The sequence below is a fragment of the Fistularia commersonii genome, chromosome 8, assembly GCF_037954325.1.
Source record: "Fistularia commersonii isolate RoL2024-O1a breed Wild chromosome 8, RoL_Fcom_v1.0, whole genome shotgun sequence".
NCBI classification, from domain to species: domain Eukaryota; kingdom Metazoa; phylum Chordata; class Actinopteri; order Syngnathiformes; family Fistulariidae; genus Fistularia; species Fistularia commersonii.
The window spans coordinates 15,736,516-15,761,480 of record NC_141291.1 but is presented as its reverse complement, the minus strand read 5'-3'; the positions used below and the strand labels follow the sequence as shown (position 1 = coordinate 15,761,480).

General features: G+C 38.4%; 1 protein-coding gene across 1 annotated transcript; it reads right to left on the bottom strand.

The window, feature by feature from the left end:
* Window positions 1–971: 971 nt before the first annotated feature.
* Window positions 972–20,554, bottom strand: ankrd33ba (ankyrin repeat domain 33ba). Its single transcript, XM_086151384.1, has 6 exons — window positions 20,120–20,554; window positions 7,496–7,625; window positions 7,184–7,324; window positions 6,616–6,757; window positions 4,988–5,186; window positions 972–4,328 (listed from the first exon to the last, which is right to left on the bottom strand). The coding sequence occupies exons 1-6, from the start codon at window positions 20,552–20,554 to the stop codon at window positions 3,783–3,785; spliced, it is 1,593 nt and encodes a 530-aa protein (XP_086007510.1). The 3' UTR covers window positions 972–3,782.
* Window positions 20,555–24,965: the final 4,411 nt, after the last annotated feature.

Below are 24,965 nucleotides of genomic sequence, written 5' to 3'. Positions count from 1 at the left end.
AGGATTAGAGACAGAGGAAATTAAAGGAAAATGCAAAAACAAAAGGAAGTATTCGCATAGATGCTTTTGTTTAAGATCCTGCTCTTTTTGCCAGTGTAAATATTCAGGTTTGATATCCAGCATTGCACTGAGTGCCAACAGACAAGAATTTATAATGTTTATGTAATTTTCCCTCCAACATTATAAAACCGTAAAGGTTGAGCACTTAATGCTGAGCACCGAGGCATTCTCATTTATAAGCACTTTATTGCATTAGGCCTAGGTATACAATACCACCTGTTAGCCATTCTGTTGTCAAGAACATTGAACTGACCACAAGGAGTTGAGACTGGTCATCTATGGAACAGACCGGCTTTAAAACCTTACACCAGAGCAGCAGTTTACACAGTCAACAAGTAATGAGGGAACTGGGATGACCTGACAGGGTCACAGTGACATGTTGGCTTCAGTGAAACCAGACTGCGTTCTCTTTCAGCTTTCATTTATTCTGTACTCCTCAATATTCCCTGCGGGGAATATTCTTATGTCTCTGTACAAAACAGGAAAGAAAACTTGGAAAAATTCATTTTATACAAAGTTTGAATACTCTTGAGAGAGTACTACAAAACCGTTGAAAAAGGATCACTTTTCCTCCCTTGCCATCAGCAGTTGAAACTTGCTTTATTTATTCATACTTTTCAGCTTAGAACAAGAATATGATTAGGAAGGGCTTGCTTCATCTTTGCTTGCATCACAATATCATTTGAATGAATTATGTACATAAAGTGATAAATACAATTTCTGTTTTTTGTACTGCAGTTTTTGTTTCTATTTGATTCCTGGTTTATTTTTTTGAACATAAATTAATTACATAAATAAAAGTACTTTTTTGTAAAATCTTTGTACTCACAATGCAGCAATTACTTTATAGCTTATCAGAAAAAGAACAAAATTATAGTGAAAAAAAATGAAATTACCAAATTAACAACGGTAATATTCAATGCAGAAAAAATATTGATCAAGGCTGCTGATTAATATGTGTTGATGTTGGATTCAGACATATTTGTTCAAGTTTAAACTGATGCTGTTGCTGATTATGTGATGTTTAAGTCTCCAGCTCTTTATCTCTTCAGACATCTGGAACATCCTCAAAGTCCTCTAATTTGATTTATTTATTTATGCAACCGAACTGAAAGGCATCCCTAAACTCACAGTTTGACAGGCACTCATAAACTGTAGATGTAGAATCAGGTCACCCTGTCTAAATCCCAGCCTGCAGCTTCACACGATGACATAATAGTGGCCCTACTATCAGTAGCTGGAGCCCTGTGTATTTGTCATGTCTGAATTTCTATGATGGATTTAGGTTGCGGTTGAGGGAAGATGACGAGTGGGAAGAGAGGCTGGGCGGAGTTGCTGATCAAGCCTCAGGCGTTAATCTCAGGTTACAATCTAAGCCGGCAGCTGTTTCACTGCAGTGATGACCTGAATATTATCTGATGTATTCAGGACTAATAGGTTTGTCCTATGAACACAAAACACGTTAATGCAGTTTCTTCCTCCAAGAAATAAGGGCAGATTGTCAAATCAAAATACCAGTTTTTATGCATGAATAAAATGTGTTCAAAAATAGTCTGAAGCTTCTAATGTTTTATTAATGTAAAACATTATGCCCCTTCTCAGATATATGTTATGTTTCTTACAGCTACAGTGAAAGGTTCCATTTCTAGAAAATGTACAAATGCTCAGCAAACACTTTATGCCTGTAGTAGAAAAAACTGAAACTGTTAATTGTGTCACTGCATTTGCTTTGCATCGTTTAAAAGAAATCTGAATAACCTGTGAAAAATCTCAAACCCATAATCACTTAGGATTTTAAAATAGCTGTTAAATATGCACATTTCACTCGTCCTTTGTATTCAAATGACTTTGTCTGAGTAGTTTGAAGCAGATTCCCGCTCTGAAGTCAATTAAGTTTATTTGAAGAAAAGATTTGGTTGTGCAGTGCCCTTGTGACCCTTTAGCAACTCATCACCATGTATATTAGACACACGCTCTACGACGGCACTTAAGCTGCAATCGCCAAGAGGAGTTACAACCGTGAAATTGTGCTCTCAAAAATCCAGACCATGTTATATCAGTGCTTTTAAACCCCTGGTCCTTCTTTTTCACAGTACTAATGTTACAGTAGGGATTTGACCTCTTGCAGTTAAGTGGCTTCACTGTTTTCTATTTCTAGGCTCAAAACTTCCATTAAATTTCAAGTAAATAGTTATCTGATGTCAATCATGTATTCCCGGTTGCTTTATGGAAAAACCAACAGTCTCCCTATCAACGTTAAAAATATGAAATAGCATAAAGAAAGCAACTCATATTTAACCACATAGGCAGCACAGTTGCGCAGTGGTTGGTGCTTCTGTCTCACAGCAAGAAGGACACTGGTTTGATTCCCACAGGGAGCCATTCTGTGTTGAGTTTGCATTTTCTCCTCGTGTCTGTGTGGGTTTCCCGTGGGTTCTCTAGTTTCCTCCCACGGTCCATGCAGACACTTAATTGGAGGCCCAGATTTGTGAATGAGACAGTGAACAGTTCTTTGTCTCCATTTGTTGCCCTGTCATTGACTGGTGAGCGGTTCAGGGTTGTAGCATCCCTGCAACTCTGACTGCAATTTTAGGGATAGATAATGAATGAATGAATAAATGTAACCACATCCGGGGTCACCGCTTGCAGAAATATTTATTTCACCCTTAGCGCGCACAATCTGCCATGCATCAATATTGAATGAGTCCACATCTCAAAGTCTCTGAACGATTGTCTATAGCCAGTGTTGTATGTTGCTTTACAGTGTAAACAATTGGGATGGTGTTCCAGCTTTCTTCCCATCTGGTAAGATTTCAAGTGTAACATCATAACAGTGCTCTATATACATGTATTGTTGTCAAGACATTAAGACTAGAAAATACAGTTTTATGTATCTGAGTGTGGAAAATGACCACATTGAATCAAAAATAAAATATTCCCTATTACAAAGTAGTGTCATTTCTAATAGAAAATCCATATGTATGTATGTATGTATATATATACATACATACATACACACACATATGTATATAAACTGTATATGTAATATATGTGTATACATATTAATTTATGCAAAATACATTCATGTGTTTGTCAAAACAAGCAAAACATTGAGCATCTATATAATTTTAAATCAAATTTCATAGATCTTACAGTGACCACATTAATATTCTCTATGGAATATTGTAAAGGTGTTATCACATTACATTGTCCCCTTGTAGCCAGTAACATGAATTCAACATTTCTTATGTTAAGATATACGCTATAATTTTTCAATGCTGAAATGCAGTGTAGTATGCTACAAAAGTGCACACAAAGTGGCACACAAAGCTGGGCTAAAAGTAGCCTTAGCCACATTAAATTGATAAAGCTAATAAATATGAAATATAAGCTAGTCAGAAACATTTCAAGTATCAATTCCTGGTTATTCAATGGCTTGCATCAGAAAGGATACTGAGTGTCGCACACTTCTAACTCAGATAAAGCTCAAATAGCCATTATTGAAAGCCAAGAGTGCCCTTTCTGACATGAGCGAAAGGATGTAAAATTGATCACATTAATCTACCTGTTTCAAAAACACTGCTGGTAATTCTAGTTCGGCCCTGAGGACACTGTAGAGAAAAGATTTGTGACAGACATTACAGATGCCTATGGCTCCACCGACACACAACTGCATCCCAAAGCTCTGTCTCTTTTTGGAGGAGTTATCAAAGCTGGTAAATCTATTTTCTTTTCCCAGTGGCAAGATGCCTCTTGGTTATAGCCTCAAGCCTTCTCCTCTCAGCTTCTTCAGCTTTCCTCCTCTCCTCTTTCAGTTCCTTGTATCGCCACTTTGGGATCTGCAGGAGGTTCCCTCCTCCATCTTTGGTGCTGCACTTCCTATGAATTTTTTCTGGTTCATAAGTAGGTGTAGGGGCTTTGGACACTCTCACCTTGGGAATGCTGAAGCCTGGCCTGACGCTTCTTCTCCTCAGCACCATGTGCATTGGCAGCAGGCTGGTCCTTCTTAGCTCGAGGGCTTCATTTAGAGACACCATTCCAAGGCTAGAGCTTCGAGGACGAGGCAGCAGATTCTGGACCTGAAGGCTGGCCCGACGGTCAGATGTGGTCTTGGCCACCAGAGTGACGCGAGAGTTCTGGAAAAGTCTGAGGTGTGTGTCGACCCTATCTGGGTTGACGGTGCGGAGCTCCTTGGCACGCTGCTGGCGTACAATCTCAGGAACTGCATAGCGTCGTTTGCCTACACTCGGGGGGCTGTTAGGACATACCTAAAACAGAAAGCAGCTCTGATTATCTTCCTCAAATGTGGATGTAATTCAAGCGGCACTGTTTTACCGAATGACATTTAAAAACATTCTGCAATTCTGATGAGCCTGCTATCTTTCAGTAAATGTGTGCAATTCCAATTTAAATTGTGTTGAAGTGATTTTATAAAAAAGAATAAAATAACTTGCACATAAATACCAAAGCATCTACTGCAATTTCTAATTTCAAGGAGAAGGTGACATTCTTTGTTACACAAGAATATTTAAGTAAGAGTAGGAAAATGTGTATGAAAAGTGCTGACACACTTGGGAATAACACAGAGGGCATGGAATCTAACCACACACTTTTCCAAAGAAAAATACCCTTACTTTTCTCTGGCAGCTCCCTTCAGCATGTGGTTGAAAAATGCTCGCTGTCAAGAGTCCAGGTGAGGAAGGTGTGGGTTGAAGAAGATGTGTTTTCTGAGCAAATCTATCCACATGATTTCCCACTGAAGTCAGTTTAGACCCAAAATGTACTCCCATGGGGTGAGGCAGGAGTGGGAGGACAAGGTTCAGTTTTAAGTGTTTCAGTAGCCTGACTTCGGCTTTTATCTGATTTCGTTCCCTGTTCAACATGTATGTGAGTAATGAACATTGAGCAGCAAATTTTGAACACTCACTGAGTGGCACGCCACAGCAATGAAAGGGCTCCTGAGGGCTGTTGTAACAGAAACCATGTGGTCGATGACGCCCTCATCCTCCGGGTTGGTGACATTGGCAATGTTGAAGATGTTGCGCACGGTGTCCGACAGGCGCTTGAGACAGCCTCGGGGCTCTTGGGATTTGACCACAAGTGAAGCCATAGGGGGCCATTCCAGACTGAAAGATCACGACTGTGATTAATTCATTGCACATGAATTATTTTCTTGTTTCTATTCCTTAGATATTCTCTTCCACTAATTCTTCGCTATAAGGTAGTTATACTTGGAAACATGGTGCTCCATGTAAAATTCTCTAATCATTCTTTACACGAGTTATGTTTCCATCTTAATCTACAATCAAAGTCACACTAAATAAAATGCATGAGGTAAATGCAAATTAATATTTTAGCTGTGACTAGTACATTTTCGGGTCTCACAATCAGACACATTTATACAACATTTCTTCACTGAGGCATAATTTTTTACTTTAAGAATTAGAATCTGGATATAATTAATATCTTTTCACTCTCATTTTTGACTATCGCATTAAAAAAAAGATTTCTTGATATCCTTCTTACAGGACTTTGTCTTTATTGTTAAAAATGAAAAAAAGGTTTTAAAACTCAGTATTATTAAAAAAAAAGAGTGGTGAGGGAGTTTGATCAAATTGCTTATTAAATCTCAAATTTGATGCAGTTATAAGTTAGACAAACCATCAACTTTGATCTATGAAAACTATTTAAGGCTATAACCCACTGGCAGTATGTCAATACTGCATATTTGAAGGTATTTGAAGTGTTTTACAAGTAATACTATCACTTTTGTGTTTCGTATTGTGTTTTTATGTTTTTACCTTTCACTAACTGTGTACTAAAGTTTTAGCCTTTCTCATTGAAATGGAATAATTAACAATATAGATGTGTGTGACAACATTTGGATACAATGATCATATATGTTTTAGTGAGGAAGTTGTGTTTTACACTTTGGTCAAGTCACAAAATACTGTCTGAGATTAAATGTAGGTTGCAATAGAAATACTGAAGTAATTTGCTCCAGACTTCAGAGATTGCATTTGATTAGTTTTGAACTGAGAGCCATTTAATTTAAAACAAGAAGCCATATCATGACAATATCAATAAGAATAAATATTTTTTCAATGTTTTTATCCAATTTGCGATTTAGGTTATTGCTGAGATCCTTCAGGCTACCAGAAAGTGTTAATTTAGGGATGATTAGATGGTTTTGATGCCTGAGTCATTTTCTTTTGTGTTTTATGTCATTTATTTATTTTAACTCTAAATAACGCATTTTTTTTTTTTACAGAACCATTTATGGTGAAAAACAAATAGCTATAAAAACAAGTGCAGTCTAAATATATATCTGAGAAGCTCTGTCCAAAACAGCATCTTACACAGTTAGCCATTTTTTTTCAACACAGCCAGCAGGCAGGAGCAGACTGTTTATTAGAAAACTCATAAAAAGAGTGAGCTGCCAAATTGAAGAGTCAAAAAACAAAAAATGCTCTAATAAAATAATGACGTTATTTAGTTATCAGATTCATCTCAAAAAAAAATACACACACAAAAAAATAGAGCCACAAGTATTACCTATATGCATCAGAGAGCTGGTATGGACAGGGCCGGTCTATCAGTCGCGTCATCACCCAGGCAGTTTCATACCTCCCCGTGAACAAGGCCCAATCTCTGGCAGTAAAGTTACGTCCAAAGTCCTTTGCATTAAGAGCAGCTCCTGTAGGACAAAGACAAAGTGAAAATGGTTAAAGATCAGAATGAGAAACCAAAGCTAGTGACTATTGTTACCATCTCTTGATGGATATGATCCTCCTACAACAATAAAATACTGAAAATTTTCACAAAAATCAACAAATTCAAGTTATTTCATGAACATAGCCAGGAAGCATAAGAAAATCAGGACAATTTTACAAAATGAAATTATAAATGAGAAGGTCAGAATTATGCTTTACTGACCTAAAAGCTTTTCTCTTCTTTGTTTGAGTGAGAAGATTTAAAAATCATAAGTCATGTGATAAATAGATACTGAAAAATCTCTTGTTCGTGCATGCCACCCAGTCTTAGTTACATCCATTGATTTCTTTTCTACGATGTAGAGAAATTTATGACATTCTGTGTAAACATCTACAAACAGTTTGCTGACCTGCCATCATGAGAGCGCGTACACACTCAACTCTGCCCTGCATGGCCGCTTTCATCAAAGCTGTGAAGCCGTGGCAGTTTCTCCTCTCGATGTCCAACCCAGAGTAGTAGTTCAGCAAATAGTTAGTTATTGTGATGTGGCCTTAGAGATTGGAGACACAGACAATGGTTTCATTGGATCAAAGTTCTAAGCCCGATAAAAACAGACATTCAGTCTTATATATCACATTCACAGACCTTAAGCCTGATGGAATAACTTTGAGAGTATCCGAGCGTAGTATTTATGTGTGCCAACACCCTATGTGCCACTTACCAGCTTGTGCAGCAGTGATGAGAGCTGTGTTTCCCTCACTGTCCTGCCAGTTCACATCCAGATATGGGCACTGAGAAAGTGCAATGATGACATCAACATAACCTTGGTAACACGCAACCAGCAGCCCTATCTAGGATAAAAATGACAAAAAATAAGTGTTAAAAGAGAAGGGGAAAGGCGAAAAAGACAAGCGCTGACAGGCATGTTGTATGTATAGTAGAAGCACTGTTGCTGCAGTGTCAGGAGGCTCTCACATCCTGCTATAACCACAAATAAACATCTGGTGTGAACTGGACCATCCTAAATTCAGTAGAAAATGATGCCAACACCCTGATGTGCACTTTTGTGTATCTAGGAACTAGGAACAGAAAGGTATGCATGTTGAGTGAGGTTGTGTGCTGTGAAACCTGGGTACTTTTCAGGAAAGTGCAGCTATCACAACCCAAGGTTTTTTTTTTAATTTGGATGTGTTAGGGGTTTTTTTTGTTTATTTGTTTTACAACAGAGAAAAGACATTTAGCGAAAAGTCACACTAATAATTTCAGAAAGCAAAGCGTATTTATTAGAAAATGAAGAAATGCTGACCCCTGAATTAGGTATTCAAATTATTGAATAAAGGACTTAATAGGATATCTTTATGTTTTTTTTTTAACTATTTTTTAATTTGTGAATGTATTCTGTACCATGATGCATATTTTGAAATAGTACAGTTTACAAAAATGCATACAGTAACCTCAAAGTTCAACTTTAACTCCATAAACTGTCATGAAGATGATAATGAGTATCTTATTCTCTAAGAAGAAATCATTTCAAAATAACTGCAGTAAAGATTCATTGCTGAAGTGTAAAATGAGTGATAAATGATAAAAGTCTTATGACAAAAAAGCAGTATATTTCTTTTTTCATGCTCCACATGCATAGACTATGTCTTTCAAGAAGAAAGTTCCCAAACAAAATAACTCCAATATTCTGTCACTTGAACCAGTAAAATCATCTAACACTATAATTGACACCTCTGAGCATGTTTCAGCAATTAGGGCCGGTTCTCTCAGCATTGTGATTCAGGGAGCCTTTAACTGGCTGTGAAAATTCAAAGTGACATGTTTTATTATTTCATTTGGTTCAGGAATAAAATTGACTTACTACAGCAGCATTTAGGATCGTATCTGTGCAAAATTACTTCCAATTAGCAAATGAGGGCTAACAGAAATTCAGCCAATCTTAATTGCCATTTGTATAAAATGACTCACCCATAAATATTTATTAACACAGCCTGCATTTAAGAACTAGTCTCACTCCTTCAACAGTGCTCTGCTTCATTTATGCTTGACTAAATGGCCCACTATTCTCAAAAAAAGGTACAAACTGTCCATATCTGTCTGATGGCATTTTGTCTAAGTGGGGATTGAACCTACTTAGATCCCCTTTACAAACAAGACACACAAAGTTTAGTTTCTTGTATTTTCTGTGATATTTTCTGGCACTAAATTTAAACTCTGCACTTTGAAAAATAATGTTATCTGAAAGGTGCAAATCCTCTCCTCATGTGGAAAATGTTTATGTGAAAATATATTTATGTAAAGTCTGAAGCAGATGTGTATTGACAACAATTTTTTGTTGTTTTTTAAATCTGCTGTTTAACTGTGGCTACTGTGCAACATGTTATCCATGCAGTTTGGAAAGAATGTCTGTATTTTTATTCCATTGAAAATAGAACATGAACTTATACCAAAATCATTTAAACATGTTCACAGGGACCTATCAATAAGCATTATAGGAGATTACATTTAGATTGTAATTTAGAGCCTAATGAGATTGAGTTGCCCGATGAGCATGAAAGGACAATGCAAGCAATTTCCATAACACAAATACTAATTTTATTACAATAAACCACCTGCTTGATGTAGATATCCCAAATTGCTCACATATTCTAAAATACAGATGAAAGAGGGGACACAATTATTATCAGTTAATAATGCGTTGTGGAGAGGAAAATCATAAATGTTTGTGTAAATAGGATTTTGCCTTCACAGAAGAAAAATGCAGCGCCTGTCTCAATAAGTTGTTGATGTGGGGTTTGTCTCACAGTTCATGTTGCCTGTTTGGACTTCATAGATTAATCTCATTCAGTAACATAATATTCTCTTCATCAAGTTCTTGTAAAGCACCTGATGTGTTGCATATTTTGGCACAGCTGGTTTTTCATTGCAGTCTCAAGCCAAACCGTGTTTCAACTCATTCAACAACACTCTAGTATGAAGCTGATTAAAAGTTTCCCTGCTATGAATATAAACTAAAAAAGGCACAGAGAGGGCCTGAAACTTCACAAGAAAAGTTTGTCCAAGCTTCCCCCATGTCCATATTCTTCCCCCACACAGACACACACACACACACACATGCAAAATGGAGATTTGGAGACCGTCGATTTTTTACCAAAGCGTCACAAAAATACTTTCTTAGAAGATTTGAAATCTAGGCATCTGTGCTTTGACAAAATGATATGCATCACAATATAAAGTCATTTCAACACAATGCGCTGCAAAATTTGGCAAACATGATATAAAAAATCAGCATTGGTTTGTCTAATCATAAAGACTCTGAATCCATGAATAGTAATATTAGGAGCAGGAAAATCAGCATCATGCTTTTGAAATAATTTGCCATATCAGAATATTACACTCTGTGCACAAAACAGTTGAAATTAACTTTCAGGTAAAACAAGCCAGGAGTTCAGTTAAATTTTGAGGCTGGAGATGAAATTTACTTTTACCAGCACCCTGTTAGAGCCATCTGCTTAAACACATGTCAATGTCTCGGTTCTCACACTCACACCAACACACCCATCCCTGGCAAGCCTCCAGCTCCGCTCTGATATACTTCGGCAGAATGCCCTGCGGCCACGTGGATCAACGTCATCCAGCAGACATTGACGTATTTTCTCTGCGAACCTCTTTCACACACAAGCATAAAAACAAACAAAAAAACACATACAGTCATTTATCTGTTAGAGCTATTGCAGTGTGACTTCCACTCTCATTCCAGCAGGTAGATGTTGTACCAGTAAATGCACATCAGAAGACATACTTGAACTGCATTGATTTCAAAAGGTAATCATGCTGCTCACGATGTGGCCCACTCTATGATGAAGTCATAGAGGCCGAAAAGATAAAATAGCAAGACCTTTCAGCATGCTAATTTAAACAGTAAAGGGACCTACCATCAAATGCATGCAGCATGTGTGGAATAATGTAAAAAAAAAAAAAAAAAAAAGATGGAAATAAAGAAAAACTTTGTCAGTAGTTTTTGGGAAGGGATTATGTACTTGGCATGTGGACCAAATGCAAAATGTTGCTGTTTCAAAGCTATCATTACTTAATGATGATGGACATAGACATATGACCTTACAACTGTAATCTTCTCTGTTCCACTGCTTTACTTCCCTCAAAAATGCTGTGAGGTTTCTATCCCTAAATTTAATGCAGACCAAATCCATACTGCAGTGAATTTTTCTTTACCCATTACTTGAAAATAGCTTGCAAACTATAATTTAACTTAACCAGGAAGCATTCGATTTAAACAGCGCGAAGGGGCCATTGTTTGCAGAGATATCCTGATCTCCCAACATGGCATTTGCAAAACTATCACCAGGGGGTAGAAAACAAGGCGCTGAAATCGGTTCTAATAGAAAATAAATGATTAAACACTTCTTAGACATACATTAGTGTCATTGCTATACTCCAACTGATGCAATTTCATTTTCTCACCAATATAAATGTCTTTGCCATAATCTGTTTATTCTTATCCTTCCTTAGGTATGCAATCATAAAATAATGTGTTTTCAAGTGCAATGTTTGTATATTCCTTACCTTATGTAACACAAATAAGGTAGTAGTTTTCCCTGCTATTTACAGGTCACATTATTCAGCTAGTAAGCAGTCTAAACCTTGTATGGCCTCTCTGTGACTTACACTTGCCTTCCTGCCCAGATTATTTTTGTTTTTTTTATTGCTTTCCACTAATTTGAGTCACTCAAAGGCACTTAAGACATGCACCTTCGGCCATCAGCAAATGATTGAGAAGAGTACTGGGCTGAATGTTAATGGTGAGAGCACAGTCCAAAATTGGCTTACTGGAAGGACTAAGTGTTACAATCCCTGAAATTTTAGCAATTGACCTAATTTGGGTTGTTTTGGATATAGACATTTGGAGGTGAAATCTGACAACAGTCATTTTATTAACCCCCATACAAACACACACACACACACACACACACACACACACACACACACACACGAATGCACAAGAATACTGGCACACACCAGCACACTACATAATCTGAGGAATATCCTGGGCTTGGAATAGAAAGGATTAGCCTTATCAGTCACAGAAACAGAGAGGGGGAGGGGTTATAATTGTGTACCTCCTGTTGAGATGGGAATCCTGGATAAACCATCTCTAATATGGACACACCATGGCCACTTCACTCATAAAACTCCTGATAACCCAACCTTCCTTATCTGTATTCAAACAAATTCATTAAATCAAAATATTACATTAAGGTACAATTTCTGATCCAATATGCTTTTGAAAGTTAAAATTAGAAATTAATAGATTGGCTATCTTTTTCTCCCTTTGAAAGAGATTTGCTCAAATATTTTACCCATATGTTTTATTACAGACTCTGCCTTGCATTTTTTTTAAATGATCTAACAACTCAGACATTAGCAATTCCCCAGCAACTCTTTAGTCTCGTGATCTCCCTATTTAAAATTGCTTTGTTTTTACTTCTGCTCCAACCACTAATTCAGGCACACTCTATTAGATAATGTTTAACTTCAATTATGGACAGAAGTGATGGAGGTCAGCTACAAAGTCTCCAAACATCCAAGGATCCATATAAAATAACTACAAAGCAGTGCCAACAAGGCAAAAATCAATTATGAGTGCTTAGCTCTGGAACCGACTTACAATAAAGGTTGTCATAAACAATCAATCTGTTTTAATTATGCATTACCAGCAAAGGATCTGCAAGTGAAATGGGAATCATTCTAAAAATGAATAAAAGAAATGTTGCAATTTGAGAAAAAACTGTTTATCACGAAATGAGCAGCCTCCTTGAGCCACCACCCTATCCTGGCGGAGGGGTTTGCGTGTCCCACTGATCTCAGTGGCTCATTTGTTGGGGTGCTTTATGCCCCTGATGGGGTCAAGGCAAAGGATCCTAGGACAGAACACTCATTATGAACATCGACAACTATGGAACTATGGATGCTATGGAACCATGGATGCTGGTCACCTTGGTCCCCCTCTGGAACCAGACTTTTTCTATCAGGCTTGATGGCTGGCACCTGGTGGCTGGGCGTGCACTCAGGGGCCCCAGCTGGGCAAAATCTGAAAAGACAACATTGCCCCCCTTCCCATGGGCTCACCACCCAAAGGAGGTGACTGGAGGGTTGGGTACTGAGTGAGCTGGGTCGTGGCTAAAGGTGGGGACCTTTACCAAAATTTTGCCTGCAGAAACTGGCTTTGGGGACATGAAACATCATCTCTCTGGCGGAGAAAGAACCTGAGCTGGTGTACGAGGCCAAGGGGATTTGGCTTGATATTGACTTACATCGATACACTACTTGGAACCAGTCGCCTCAAGAGGGGTTGGATTCTTTTCTACTCTTGGGGTGCCTCCAGTGAGAGGGGCTGAGCAAGTGAGGGCACACTTATTGCCTTCCGACTGAGTACCTGTACGTTGCGGTTTAAACCCGAGCCTCCCTCCACCTTTGCGTGAGGGACTGGATTCTAATTTGTTTGTGCCTATGCACCAAACTGCAGCTCAGAGTACCTAATTTTTCTCCAGTTCTTGAAGGGGATGCTCAAAAACAACCCTGCTGTAGACTCCTGCCTCTCAATGGACGTGCAGTCCTGATCACCACATGGTGATGAGTTGGCTGTGATGGTGGGGGAGGTTGCTGGTCAGACTTGGCAGGCCCCAACGTACTGTGAGAATCTGTTGGGAACGTCTGGTAGCTGCCTGTCCGAAAGAACTTCAATTCGCACTTCAGGCAGAACTTCAACCTCATGCTGGGCGATATAGGAGACATTGAGTTTGAGTGAGCCATTGTTCCATGCCTCAGTTGTTGAGACAACAGACCATAGTTGTGTCCATAAGGTGATTATTGCCTGTTGTGGTGATATCCCTCAAACCAGTTGGTGGACACAGTGGTGAGGGATACCGTCAAGCTGCCACCCCATGTTTTTAGCCAATGGGGCTCCGGACCCTTCTTGACAGAAAGCCGAATCCGGCAATGTGGACTCTGCAATGGTCTTTCATGGAAAAGATGGAGCTTAGGCGAAACACAAAGCGATTTACTGGTCGATCTACGCTACTACCCTCACATATGGCCACAAGCTGTTGGGAGTGACCGGAAGATAGAGAGATCATGGATACAGGTGACCAAAAGGAGTTTCTTCTGTATCGAGAGGAGGCAGATGAGAGGCTCAGGCATTTGCTCAGGATGCCTCTTGGACGCCTTCCTGGTGAGGTGTTCCAGGCACATCTCACCAGGTAGAATCCCCATGGAAAACCCAGGACAAGCTGGAGAGACTTTGTCTCTCGGCTGAACTGTTGGCTGCTGCCCTCGCGAACCGACCCTGGATCAGTAGCAGGAAAATGGATGAAAAGCATTTGGCAAAACTCACTTGTAATTTTTTCATCAAGCACAAGCAAACCACAAAACCACAGGTTAATCCCGTGTCATTTTCTTACTGATGTACAGAGAAACTTTTCAAACCTTTAAGACAATTTCTTTCTAGTTTTCTGGTCAAATTCCAGCTACTCATTACATTCTTTAATTTTTTTTTTTACTCAATGAAGGGGATTTGCGAGGAATTGTGATTTTCAAGGAAGTCATACCATATAAACACAACAGATTTCAAATACTATCTACAAACCTTTCCTGAAGGCTCCATGCTTTAGTATTTCAAATATAAGATTCAGCAGCACTACATGTATATGTTCATCACACACACACACGCATATGCCAGTCCACTCTTAATCATAAAGACCAGAAGCACTGACAAAAACTTAGGCTGGGCCATGTATCTGTCAATAGCCTCCCTGTTAGCTACTCTGTCTGCAGCTCAGTGGCTGTATCAAATCTGATGTGTATGACTGTCACTTTGATTTTTCCACTCATCTGTATTTGCTTGCAGCGTTATGTATGCTACCATCTGTAGAGCCAAATTTCTATCTCTCCCTGCCTGTGTCTCATTTGGTCTATTTGCCTGTCAGCCTGATGGCTGTTTGTGTGAGTCAGTCATTGTCCCTATCCATGTGGTCAAACTGACTCCCTGTTAACTGAGCCTGATTGCGATGCACTGTGTGCGCCCTGCTTTGACAGAGTTGTCACTCTCAAAAAATGTAAATTGTGATTTAGTGGAGGGTTGCACATGGGTTAAATACAGAGGGTGGCAATAAGTGCAGTGAACTGATTGGAATTGATTGTATTCTGTGTGTATAGTCAGTTATCATACAACAGCTCATCAAATTCACTGCACTGTATTACACAGGATATGAGGTGCCTGAGGACACCAAAACTAATTTGATGGGATGAAGCATACATCTCTTAAATGTGCATTTTATAATGAGAAAGCCAAGCCTGTTAAAACATTCCTCTTTCCACTCTTTTCTAGTCAGCACCTTTAAATGCTTGAAATGCCCTCCATCTCATCAGTATGTATATCATAATTTCAGGATAGGTCTTTCAGTCCAGCCATGCATGTCTTATTTGTCACTTTAAACACCGAACACGACAAACTTTTGTATGTGTGGAATATGATTCAAAACACCCTCAAGAGACTTCAGCTGAGGGTCAGATGCTGAGCTGTCAGCCTCCCACTCAGCAGCTGTAAAGTGAGATAAACCAGCATGTAAAAATCCGCTGGGGTTTCAAGAGGTTATTTGTAATCTTAATCTGAACAAGCCAGTGCTGTCTTTCTTGTCTTGTAATATCATTTCCTGAATGCTCCCTGCTCATATTTATTCTTCTATATTTATTCAAGAGAATATTTGATTTATGTAAGGTCACAGATGTTTTTCCCCACTTTTTCCACATTTTAATGTGTGAGCTTCACTGCATGGGATTGTCTGAATGGAGAATGTTTTCACATGCATTGCTGATAGTGAATATTTCTCCAAACAGAGCAAAGGCCTATGAGCCACAAGCAGGATTTGTTATCACATCCATCTTCCTTCCAGTTGTGCTTGATACATTGGTAAAATGTTTGATTTAAAACCTAGTGTCAGCAGTTTTTAAGAGTCCTTATAGTGAGGTGGGAATCTCATTTGCAAAATGTGTGTCAAATGAAGTATGTCTGTGGAGGTTCTCCATCATCCAGTTCATGATGAATTCTTGTTGAAATCTTCTTGTTGCTGCAACTGTACTTGAATTTCTTCACTTGAGGACGTTTCATCCCTCATCCATGAAGGTTCTTCAGTTCTAATGATCGGTCGAGAGTTTTGGAATCTAACTGTTATATTGGGAAACTCACTTCAAGTGAAGACATTCAAGTCCAGTTGCCACAAGAAGATTCAGACAAGAATTCAAATAGAATATATTTGTATCATATACTTTTTGAAGAGAAGAGTGAAAATGTTTTGTGTTTATGACAGTGTGTTTATGTCATTTTTAAGGATTTTTTTTCCAATCATAGAAAACACATGGTAATTTTTGTGTATCGTAGTACACATGGAAGAGTTTTTTTTCTTATATATATGTCAGACAGTTGTAGTGATGTTGATGGGATTATTTTATAAAAAGAGAGATATTGTTTGTTAAGTAAATTACAGTATCATCAAGAAACTAAAAATAGATTTATGTGTTATATTTTTTTTTGTTTGTTTGTTTTTGGTCAGTGGGTTTTGACAAAAAAAGATGAAAAGTATTTTCTGAATACTGTTTTTGAGATACTAGACTGACGGTAAATCATTAACTTCCACAGCGGGTATTTTATTAAATTCAGTAATCTTTGGCAGAAACTCACTGTGCCTTTGACAAGTAGAGGGTATAAAATGTTTATGTCAGCTGATTGTCTGCTCATTTTGTTGTGATTTTATTTCTAGATAATCTAGTTTCAAAAAGTGCATCTGGCAGTGGAGAGTATAATTTTATTACAGAATGCCTCAATGGTCTCTGTATCCCTGTGCTGCGCCTAGTGACAACTTATAAATGCATACATATATTTCTATATTTAAAAACCTATTAAACAGACACGCATGTACATTGATAAACCATATTGAAATATGATTTGTGATGTATAGTATTTTCCTGAGCTTTCAACATATGTATTAATAATACAGTGTAAGGTACTATGTAGCGAAATAATGTATAATAATGTCAGTCTCAAAGTGCATAAATCAGTTGCTTGTTTATTCAGCACTCATACAGCATGTGCTGGGAGACACTCGCCCAAGTGATAGAATAATCCCTCATAGAAACAAACATTACTTCTCTTTTTGAGTTCTATAAAGCTTGTCTTTTCGGCCCATCTCCCCGCAGCCTTAACCCATGCTGTGATGCACGAAGCTGACATTTGGAGACATTTTGACATTAACTGTTTTTTGGACACATCAGTGGTGGCTATTTTGTTGTAAATCACTGCTGTTCATGTGTTCAGCAACATGATTCCTAAAGCCGAAAAAATGAAATTAAGTTATTTTCTCAGCAGGCAGTCTAGCCCTTAACCGCCCACCAGCTGACGGTTCATCTCCAGTATTTGCAAGTCTGCTTTTATGCAAAACACTGCAGTCCTATGCAGTGGGCAACTCTGACATGTCACCCCCTCACAAGGGGGACAGCAGAGAACAGAAGCAGCACATTAGTGTTCATATGTGGAGTAATATGTCTGCGTCTGCCCCTCACACAACCTTTGGCCTTCTAGCATAGTGTGCATGCAAATGAAACAAATCCATGCATGTTGACCCAGTATGCAGATTTTAAAAATGTAATTATTATTTCTTAAATGCACAAAAGGTATCAGACCCTTGACAGCAACTTAACTGGACTCATTTAAGTGACTGTCTGGAATTTCAAGTCCACCATGCAATATAAACCTGTCTTTCTTTTAAACCACCAATTTCTCTTTTACTGTTACCTTTGGGTAGGGTTGCCTGATTTTCTTTGTTCATCCATTAATTGTCACCTTTTTGAACTGACTGCCATGTTTTTAGATAACTATGAGCTGTTTTGAGTTGTAGTTTTAAGAAACTCTGCGATACTAATCAGAGTCAAATCCTAATAAAATAAGGCAAAAATATCATCTCTCATCCAAGAGGCTTCCGAAGTTCTGAAGCAACTCTTTCAACTGAGTAGAAATAATAGTCTGCCCTTAATGATTCATCAAGGTTAATAATTTTGGATAAATTAATTTAACTCTGCATCAGGATGCCAAGGATTCTACTCACAGACCTGTATACACACACTAATGACATTCACAGTCCATTCCTGTCACAATTTGTTTCCAGTGGATACGAACTGTGGCTCTGAATACTTGCTCATCCCTGAGGTCAGAGCAAGTTAATCTTGGAAACAAGCACAACATATCTGTGTTTTCTTTGTGAACACACAACTCCTTTACTCTACTGCTCTCAATGTTTAACTCACAAACACATACTGAAGACTACCTGACACAAGCAAGTAAGCCAGCTTTTCAAATTTATCCCAGTAAAAGCAAAAGTGAAACACACAAAAAAACAAACTGGAATACTTTCACACACACTCACACACTGTGCTATAAGTCTCAAAAAGCTACTCTCTGTAGGCTGTTGCTTGATACCAGCGTACAATATCATCCCAACAATCGCATTTACGTTTTCATGTGAATATTAGGCCAATAAAAACATTGCTAACACAGTTCTTACATACTCTTCTGCTATCATTATAGTATTTTTAGATGTCCTACCCACAGACTCCCACAGATGAAATCCATATATAGAAAAAAAAGTATTGCCAAGCAGTCACACTTATATGCATTAGAAGCATGACTGCAAACACACACACACACACACACACACACACACTAACGTTGCAAACTGTGAGACAAAATACATGGTTTCTCACATTCACGAATCTGAAACCTATCAGGAAACGCATTAAGATCTGTCAGATGTATGGGGGTGGGGGGTGATCTGAAAACAGGTGTGTTAAGATTGAAGATGAAATATAAGGAGGAGATACGTAATGCTATATCATATTTTGAATGAATTGATTACTTGATTCCTTATTCATTAATTTGCACCCCTTGGCTAACTGCAGCGCAAAGGTTGTGACAGGTCAACATGTATTTAAGACAACTGTCTCCTACAGGTTCACAGGTACACTTAAAGGAATTAAACTGAGGTCAGACTGGATACTTGCACAAGGCCTTAAAATAGACAAGTAAGCCACTGCAGAGAGCTGAGGCTTAATTATTTCACTCCCTACTGAATGTAATACTTGTGAAGTAAACCCCTTTCAGGACTTGGGTTCACTTGGGCACATATTTGTCATTCAGTTTGAATTTTTGACAAGTAAAGGTTTAAAATGCAGGGTGTTAAATGCTGAGAAAAAAGTAAATACTTCACTGAAAATGATCAAACACATACACGGTCCTTTCCTTTAACACAAATGCAAATAAAGTTAACATCAAATGATTGTACTCAACCAGCATGTTTCATCAAACCCCCTATTGTCATTTAAATGACTTTCTTTATAATGTCCTAAAATTCCAAGTTGGTGGGTATTGATGGATTTATTTTGGTAAGGGAGCTAACTGGTTTTTCAAGTATTTTTCTCATTCAACCTCATCATCCAATAATGTTACTGTCCTTCAGAGTTTGAAACGAAAAGAAGTTACAATCTTAGATCTGGCTAGGACGTCGTCATTTTGAGTGACAAACGTCTCGAATTTACTGCCAGTCACTACAGAAATACAGCTATATGGTTATTTTCATTTGTTTTTCTTTGCTGTAATTGAGGTTTATATGCTGTTAGTGCACCAATAAATGACTTTTTTGATCAACACCAGTGTGTTCATTTTACTGCTGCTTTCAAACTTCCTGCAGAAGCAGTAGATGTGACAGAAACACAGCATATAGCATTTGTGTAGCACCCACATGCTTTTCTGGGTGACTTTAAAAATAAAAATGATTCGAGGGTGTGTGTGTGTGGGGGGGGGCAATTTATATCAAAGATCTCCCATTTAAAATCACTGTCAATCATTCATGAAAATCAGGAAATATAGCCAAGCACAAGCTACACCACTGAGTTAATTCTGCAATGCATCTTGGCATTTCATATCATATTGTCAGGTTTTTGCTTACTGATTGACTATATATATATATTTATACACACACACACAGTGTATGTGTATATATTCAGTGTATAAATACATACTGTATGTGGATCAAAGCCCATAAATTTGCTCTCCAGCTTCTCTCCTAGAGGTTAAAGAGTCATTATTTGTACTTGAAGCTACTTCACAAGCACAGCCATGAACACAAGCTGGGACTCCAAGAAGCGACTTTGGAATTCCTATCTGTGGTGGCGCTAAAGCGGATCCTGCGGCCCAAAGTGTTACCGGGGTGCTTCGTACCCTGTTATTCCTGTCCGTCTGCTTGACCTCCTCCTCTTTCACCCCATGTCGGATCATAATCCGGACGATGGCCGCGTTGTTGGTGCAGCACGCCTGGAAAAACGACAGCGGCTCCGGACTTTCCGGAGACGGGGTGCGCTCGGAGTCCGCGAACACGTCATCCGGCGGGTAGAAAGAGTCGTCCGACGCGATACTCCTACAATCTTCCAAGTCTTCAAAATCAACTTCTTCGAATTCTTCATCATCGTCCTCCTCGTCCTCCTCCTCGCACGATCCCAAATAGTCATCGTCTTCAGAGTTGTGCACTAGTTCCTCTGCTATGGTGGGCTGAACTTGGACGATGTTTCCCCCGGTTTTCTGCTGCTGCTGCTGGAGCTGTTTGACCCGGAGCGACGGTGCGCCTCCTCCATCTCTGTCGTCCGTGATCAGCACCATCTAACCCCCGAGCCTCGGACACTGTCCAAGGGTAGGGTGCAGCCTGGCGCGGGCATGGGACTGGCCGTCTCTCCTGGCAAGACCAGAATCAAATTACTCTGCAAAACAAAGTCCTTCACATAGCCCACGGGAACGAAAATCACGCACACACACTCCTTCCTTTGTGCTGTCATATGGATTAGTGGTGTGTGTTGCGGGAGTAGTTCACCGTCAGTCACCGTCGCCGCGTTTGAGATCTGAGCGCAACGCGAACTCAGATCTTTTTATTTCGCGCGTCCCAAAAAAAAAAAGGGAAACGAAAAAGAAAGGGGTTCCGTCAAAATGGACTAAGATTCAAGTTCTCTTTTTCTCATTTTCTTCGTAAAAGTCGGCCGAGTAGAAGAACAACGCACTTTATGTCCCATCACATGCTGGGCGGACGGAGACTGTCGGCTGTAACCTGCAGTCGCCTAATCCGATTAGATTAGACTGGCGCTGTCTCTGTTGATAAGAGATTAACTACATTCCCCTGGAGACCGATGGTGAAATAAAATTATTATTTCCGGGATATTCATATAGTATTATAATGTTTATGAAAGCCATGTGATTAAAACTGGTCTTCTTTTTGTTGTTATTATGTTTAAATAAAATTCAGTGTATATAATCCAATACTCTGGGCGAGTTTCAATGAAAATTACAAGAATCAGATGCCCCTCTTTTGGGATCTCTATAAATCAGGATATCCCCATATATTTCACTGAATCTTGCCAAATTTTAATCTTAATTTAGACGTTATTTATTTATCGTAATTTAAAAATTCATGCTTTATTGCGAGATGCTTCTTGTTGATTTGTAAGTGTTTTTTTATGGTTTGGAAAAAATACATTTTTTAGAAAATGAGTCATTCCTTCATTGGCTATACTGCTTATCCTCCCAAGTCAAGTCAGATTTTATTGACATAGCAGTAAATCACAATATGGTTGTCTCATAACGCCTTTTATGTAGAGCAGGTCCAGACCTCACTCTTTAAAATTATTTACAGAAACCCAACTTTCCCCGATGAGCATGCACTTGGCAACCATGGGAAAGGCAAACTGCCTTTTACCGGGCTAAAACCTCAGACAGATCCAAGCTCAAGGCAGGTGGCTCTCTGTCTCAAATGATCGAGGTGAAAGGAGAGAGAGCGAGAGAAAAGAACAGAGGGATAAAAAGCAAGTGTTTGAAAGGGGAGGGGGGGGGGTTGGAAAGCTTGAACAATTACGTGGTTCTCGCTGAAATGGTAACCTCAGGTTGCAATGGTCCTGAAGCCAATCCCAGCTGACCCAGGTCTTAAAAACTGACCCCCGCTGACAGGAACTTAGATCTCCACACATATATTTAAGTCATTTTCCACCACATATAATCCAGTTCCTTCTCAATACAGCAATTCAAAAGTCACAGTGGTGTGATAGTGTGAAAGATTGCCTTAGTGCAGCTTATTTTCTTCATGCTTTTGGTGTTTGATTCGATTTTAGACCCCTGTACTCCCCTTTTCAAATCAAGTCTTCTTTATACGTCATACTCCGATATTGGAAATAACAATTCATGCTGATTAATTTTAATAAGTGATCTCGACAAGTTAATTTTATAATACACCATTAGGTTATACACTTGTATACAAGGCATACACAAAATGTTTACACTAATAAATCAACAGGTTAATTTTATAATATACCATTAGGTTATACACATGTATACAAGGCATACACAAAGTGTTTACACTAATAAATGATAGTTTCTAGTTTCATATGCAGTTTCTCAGAAACATTGCATATTCTTTTCAAGCACTCACATTTTTTCTCTGTACGTTGGCCAGTTACAGTAATAGAAACATTGGTTGGGCCTCATCACTTGGCACTAAACTATGGAGACAGTTCGGTTATGTGTTGTGCTGAGATTCGGGTCATGGAAAATTCGTGCCAATCTGAACAGAAATAAATATATGAATGGATGACTGGGTGAATCCAAATCAGTTAATTTTGTGTTTATAAGTAGAAGATGGCCAAGATTGGGGGAAATATAGAAGATGGTGCTAATTTGAACGCTGTAGAGTCAAAGGTCAGTCCCAACATAGGAGTGGTCATGAAAAGGTCTACTTGATATTCAAAAAAATATATTTTGTTGATATTATTTATCTAATGATATGCATGTTTAGTCTTGTATTGATAATAGAACTAAATGTAATTGATAGCATTTAAAACCGATTCGTATTTATATTCTATAATTACCATAATGCACCATGACCTTAGTAATAAATGAAATGTACTTTTTCATCCTGGGATTGGGAAATTATTAAGGCAGTCATAATGCACGATATCTTCATACAATGCGACCCAAATTACAACCTCTATATGGATTATAGTTGTATTATCCCTTCTCTGTCAGTGTCAAGTAGCATCTGAGTAGATTTCAAATTTGGTGCCTTTCCACGTTATCATTCAATGTGTTAGGACCTAACATACTGCCATCAAGTAAATCAGGATGTAATGTTGGAGAGGAAAAAAAAAGGATTAGGTATACTCTTCATGTCAATTTAATGGTTATGTCATTTCAACAGTAACATTAATCTAATACTCTGTAATAGAAAATAGAAACTAAATTAAACAATAAAATAAATTAACTATTATCTTCTGTTCCCTCAGCCAATTAAACTGCAGTTTACTGAGCTGGATTTTCTGCTGTGGAAAATCCAACTGCATACAAGCCCCACTGAGTACCCATGGTTATTATTATTATTCCCTTTATGCCCCCCAAGCTGAGAGCTGTCTCTCCTGTGGCTCTTCCATCTCCTTGACGCCAGTTTGCTTTGGGTGACAGTTCTTGCACTGTCAGACATACACATCTCTGCAAAGATTATTCCCTCTTATTCACAGGGTTAAATGAAAGGTTTGGTTAAGTTAGTAGCCCAGTGAAGGTCCTGAACACCGTCTCTATGCATAAAGATTTTGTGATCATGAAGTGCTGCTGTCTGATGTTTCATTAATAGCAGTCAAGAGTAAAGTACAGACACTATCTGGGGAAGAAAAAAGATGCAATGCTTAAAAAATACTGACAGATGAAAAATTATTTTGTGGGTACAGGCATGTAGTGCAATATAACAAAAGCTATTTTGATGTTAATGATTAAAATGTTTGATTTTTGTTAACTACAATTTAGGATGTAATTTGTTATGAAGATGCAGAATATCATTACCAACAATAAAAATCACTGAATATTACATGCATAGTCTAGCTGAGATTCATTCATTTTGCCCAATAGATATTCACTCTTTGAAAAGCTTTGCATTAGATTACACTGAATTGCCTGTTGATTCAATTATTGTAGAAACTTGATGATGTACGCATCAATATTAGTACATCAATATAAATACTAATATTGATACATTGATATTAGTATCAGCCTCATGAGCTCTAGTAAATTGGCATATTAGATATTAACAAGATATAGTGCATTCCTAAGCTGATTTATTTTGCTGAAATGAAAATAAAACAACTTTGAATGATATGAACATACAGCTATCTATGTCACACATGTTACACAACATCCACAGATCCATAGCAGCAGAACACTCTCCCCCCTTAAGACCTCTCTCACCTGTCCTGTACAAAAAAACCCAACTGCCCAAAGAAGGACAACATATTTGCAACTGTGTAAAGGGCTGGATTTTAAGCACCCCGCTTTGGATTACCTTGGTCTAAAACTTACGTCGAGTAGAGCAATATTACAATGACGTCAACCTTGCAAAAACCGACAGTCTATGACAATGTCTAACTACGTATTAGAAGAAAGTGAAATTTTGAAAGGAATAACGTGAACAGACATAAAGATGTTGATGAAAGAAGTGCAAATGGCCAAATTTAAAAAAAAGTCAGTAACTATTGGCTTAAATCACTATTTTCTCATGTTTTTTGGTTTCTGTTCTTTCAAAATTTGGCAGTTCTATTATCCAGTATAAATATTTGAATCACAAGTCACTGGCAAGTTAACTCGAGCTAACTCCAGTGATTTGATTGACAGAGGACCAAATTCTTCTTAAAGTGGTTCAAAACTTTTGAAATGCTGGCCTGTGGGTGGTTTAAGAAATAATTTCTTGAACTTGTTTTTTGACAGTCTCATCGCAGATGTCCTGAAGTGTCAAACGCTGCCTTTCTCTGAGTTGCATGGCTCTCAGTGTTCATTGTGATGTGGGCTTTCAACTGGTGGCGATAGAAGATCATTCTGACAGCTGCTTGCTGAACGTTCCTTGAGACTGCTATCAATGTGAATGCAGTGTCAACCTAAATCGGGTTCTGACCATTAACAAGGGATTCGGTGGTGAAAAATATCTATTTTCTGGATGCTAGGGATCCTACCATTGATCTCTCTTGATGTTATGTATGGCCATTAGTCTTAC

What these genes read in the sequence shown, in the direction of transcription:
- ankrd33ba (XM_086151384.1), bottom strand. Translation starts at nt 20,554, where the DNA reads ATGGTGCTGATCACGGACGACAGAGATGGAGGAGGCGCACCGTCGCTC. An exon ending in AGACGGACAGGAATAACAGG is followed by an intron (nt 7,626 to 20,119) that starts GTACGAAGCACC and finishes TTTTTATCCTAG; the next exon opens with ATAGGGCTGCTGGTTGCGTG. An exon ending in TTGCTGTGGCGTGCCACTCA is followed by an intron (nt 4,329 to 4,987) that starts GTGAGTGTTCAA and finishes TTTCTGTTTTAG; the next exon opens with GTATGTCCTAACAGCCCCCC.